The sequence below is a fragment of the Cebidichthys violaceus genome, unplaced genomic scaffold (assembly GCF_023349555.1).
Source record: "Cebidichthys violaceus isolate CVI_PGR_0920_01 unplaced genomic scaffold, fCebVio1.0.p SCAF_59, whole genome shotgun sequence".
Lineage (NCBI taxonomy): Eukaryota > Metazoa > Chordata > Actinopteri > Perciformes > Stichaeidae > Cebidichthys > Cebidichthys violaceus.
The window spans coordinates 429,631-433,632 of NW_027176805.1; the positions used below are offsets into that span (position 1 = coordinate 429,631).

The 4,002-nt window shown below is 43.3% G+C and overlaps 1 protein-coding gene across 1 annotated transcript; it reads right to left on the reverse strand.

Annotated features, from left to right (window-relative positions):
- Nucleotides 1-695: 695 nt before the first annotated feature.
- htr1ab (5-hydroxytryptamine (serotonin) receptor 1A b) lies at nucleotides 696-2,256 on the reverse strand. The gene has a single exon (XM_068732430.1). The coding sequence runs from the start codon at nucleotides 2,130-2,132 to the stop codon at nucleotides 882-884; it is 1,251 nt and encodes a 416-aa protein (XP_068588531.1). The 5' UTR covers nucleotides 2,133-2,256; the 3' UTR covers nucleotides 696-881.
- Nucleotides 2,257-4,002: the final 1,746 nt, after the last annotated feature.

Consider the following 4,002-nt stretch of genomic DNA (forward strand, 5'->3'; position numbering starts at 1 on the left):
AGTTATCTGCACGGAAAGAAGAAGAATCCTGAAATATCCTACATAGAGAATAAAAGACTGAGGATTAAGGAGCAAGACAACGGTGCAGGAGATTTTTCAGATGTCAGTGCAGATGTTTAATGAGAATATGTACAGAACTGTGCCCTGGATAAGAGCTTGAGCTAAATGCTGTAAATGTGTGGTGCAGTTGGATTTAATTTCTCTTTTTCTAATATACAATAATAAAGTGTTTGAGCATGTGGAGTAAAATATAACTGCAACATTTTTTTTCATTATCTATAAATCTCTTCATTATTGAAATCATTTTTGGCTATAAAATGTTAGAAAATAATGAATAATACTCAATTTGTAAGAGCCCAGGGTGACGTCATCATTTCTCCTGTTGTCTGACCAGCAGCCCCAAATCTCTATTTAGACTGATATGAAACAAAGAAAATACGTTAAGCTTCTTAAATAACCAATCGATTTTCAAAATCGTTATCGGTTGATTTTGATTGATGCTGGTTGGGTACAAGTTCTCAGCTACCGTCACTCTCTTCCCCCTCAGTGCACCACTCATTTTGGAAACCGTATCGTTTGCATACTTTTAAAACACGTAATCTGTACATAAAGCGTTTAAATCATGACTTCTGAAAAGTGATGAAAAAGTGTTTCTTTATTGAACATTACAGAACAGGATGAAGAACACGGAGCTTTCAATCAAACGATCACAGCGTTATCTATGCATAGGCTACGGGAGAATTTCAGCACTGATAACGATGGCGATGATCAACAGTAAATCATTGTGAGCCCTCTTCTCTGTTTTATCATCAGTCATGCCTTCACAACAATCTCTTTTATAGGCTGTTTGTGTTCAGGGCTGCTCCTCTTTTTGAGGACCGTCACGGTCTGCAGAAATGACATTTGATTATTTTCTTGAAAGCGCTCTGAAAGTCTTTGTTGAAGTACGCGTAAATGATGGGGTTGAGTAAAGAGTTGGAGTAGCCCAGCCAGTTAATGACATCCTCCAGCCAGCGGGGCATGTAGCACGACCCCTGGCAAAAAGGCATGACCAGTGCCACGATGAAGAAGGGCAGCCAGCAGAGGATGAAGGTGCCCATGATGATCCCCAGAGTCTTCACCGTTTTGCGCTCCCGGGCCATCGCGATCTTCCTCTTGGCCTCCGTCGCCTTCTCGTGCCTGCTCTCGAACAGCGGCACGGAGCTCGGGGTGTTGGGCAGCGGCAGGTTGCCTCTGAAGTTGCTGTGAACTTCTATGATCTCCAGGGACTCGCCATCCTCCGCGTGTTTCACCGCGCCGTTGACGGTCGGCAGCGGCCGGGGCTCCACGCTCCTTTTCCAGCTCTTGCCCTGCGCGTCGCCGGTAGTCTTTTTGTGGAACAGGGCGGGGGACAACGCCAAGCAGGAGTCGGACACTTTCTTTTTCTCCGTTTTACGCACCGTTCTCCTGATCCGAAACCTGGCAGCTTTGAATATCCGCCCGTATAACACCAACATTAGCGTCAGCGGGATGTAAAAAGCCCCGAAAGTTGAGTATATTGTGTACCAGGGGTCTTGCCTGATCTTACACTGCTTGGGGTTCGCCCTGTCCTCTGCCATGCTGCTGGGCTGGGAGCGCATGATCAACATCGGCGGCACCGAGATGGAGAATCCGACGAGCCAGGTGACACTGATGAGGACGGCGGCTCTCCGCGGCGTCCTCTTCTTCATATACTCTATGGGCTCGGTTATCGCCCAGTATCTGTCCAGAGCGATGGCGCACAGGTGCAGGATGGACGACGTGCAGCACAACACGTCCAGAGAGATGAAGATGTCGCACGGAATCTGCCCAAGAGTCCACCGGTTCAACACCTGGTAAAGCGCCGCCATGGGTAGCACCAGCACCGACACCATCAGGTCGGTGACAGCCAGAGAGCCGATCAGGTAGTTGGCCACGTTCTGGAGAGACCGCTCCAAGGCGATGGCCGCGACGACGCACGCGTTCCCAAATACTGCGCACAGAATGAGCGCGCCAAGCAGGAATGATGTGACCACTTGGTAACTCAGCTTCACCTCCTCGTCTTCGGGTTTGGGGGTTTTGTTGGAAGAGTTGTCAAACTGAGGCCAGGCTGTCGTGTTGTTTGTGCCCTCCATTGTCGAAGTGTTGGGAGAGCGACCGTTACTTGATGGAGAGCCTGGTGCGCGTCACACCGTCCCACCTTGAAGAGCGCATAGTGGACTGTTGTGGACTGTCTCGTGCAGCAGAGAGAGTCTGAACTGCGAGTCTCGGCTGCTGACGGAGAATGATGCTGCGTATTTATACCAGTGATGGAAAATGCGTCATGTGTCTGTGAGCATGTAACGGAGTGGGCTGTTTGGGTCTGTTTAGTCGGCGGCTGAGGCAGTGAAGATGTGGGAGTTATTGAATAGACATAGAAAAACTTAAATATTTTCTATTCTATTTTTCTATTTTGTATATATTATTTTTTTGTATTATTCATTTATGTATCTATGTCGCTTTTCAGACTCAAGTCAAATCGATATGCCGATTTATTTTTTAAAGAATATTTCTTTCTTGAAACAAGTGGATTTTGCCATTTCGGTGAGAAAAGAAGCTTTCAGAACATGTCCTTTGTGTCAGATAACACGTTTTGAGTCTTGTTTTGTTGATGATAGTGAACTGATCTGCATGGCATCGAAATAGAAGAAATAAAGAAAGAATAAAGAATACATGACACTGCACTGTAAACAAACTTGTATTTGCTTTGACAACAACTATGTTATCTTGTGTTGTGTTATTATTCTCCTCTGTTCGCTTTTGTCCCCTTTGTGTTTTTTTGTCCCCGTCTTACTTTGTATAATTTCTTGGGTCGTATGTTTTGTACTTGTTTGCACTTGGTTTGTACTAACTTTTATACACATTGATAAAAAAGTAATTAAAATTATGCGGAGTGAGAAAAACAACAACAACAACAACAACAACTAAAATAATAATAATGACAATACATAAATGTGAGTATCGATTTTTTGTGGAATTCACTTTTTGTTCCTATCTGCAGAATCACCATTCTTTAATTAAAAACATAATGATTGAATAGAGTTTTCATTGTTAGCAGATAATATAGGATATTCTCAAATCTCAATTTTTTCTAACCGTAATCATTTTAATTTTGCATTAAAAGAAGTGAAGCGTTATTCTCGTCTGTTTTCAGCACCATGGTCAGCGCTCTGGGGCCGCCAGGTGTGACACTGCCACCTGGCGTTGGTCCACTTTCATAACAGTTACAAAATGGTGATGCAATCCTTCATTATTTTAAGTGACACTAACATTGTTATATATACAAATATACAGACATGAAAAGATGGAGTATTATGTCAAATCAATGTTTGCAATAGGCTACAACACATAGACATTTGAGAAAAGTGTCAAGGTGATGGAAAATTAGAATGAAATAAAAGGAAAAGTTACAAACCAGCTTCTCCTTTCTGTTTTAAACGATCCGATGCATTCTCAGCTTTTCTTTTTTGGCAATGCATGTATCAGTACAATTTGGCAGCTACACCTAAACTATCATGTGAAATCTATTAACACAGCCTACTTTTAAAAGCCCCACAATTTTCTGTTTCATCATGGCTGGATTAATAGTCAGTCGACTCCGGGGCAAAAAAAAAGAGGAAATGCTGTTGTGCCCCTATTGACCCCAGCACAGCCCACTCTCACACACTCACGGCATTGTAAATGTACCATGTCGTCTACAAGTTACCATTAAGTACAGTGCAGCCTAATGCAGTACAGGCCAACTAATATTGCTGTTTAGTTGTGTGCATTCCTACAAATTTAGTCCAGTAAAGCAAAGTGGTATTTTTCTCTGCGTGTTTCGTTTCTTATCTCTTTCTCTTGTCTCTCCTGTAATCAGTAAGAACTAAACTAGCCCTTTAAACTTTTAGAACTGACAGCGCGCCTCATTTTTGGTCTATTAGACTTTCCGTAGATTCCCACTCTACGTGACGTCACAGCCTCGCT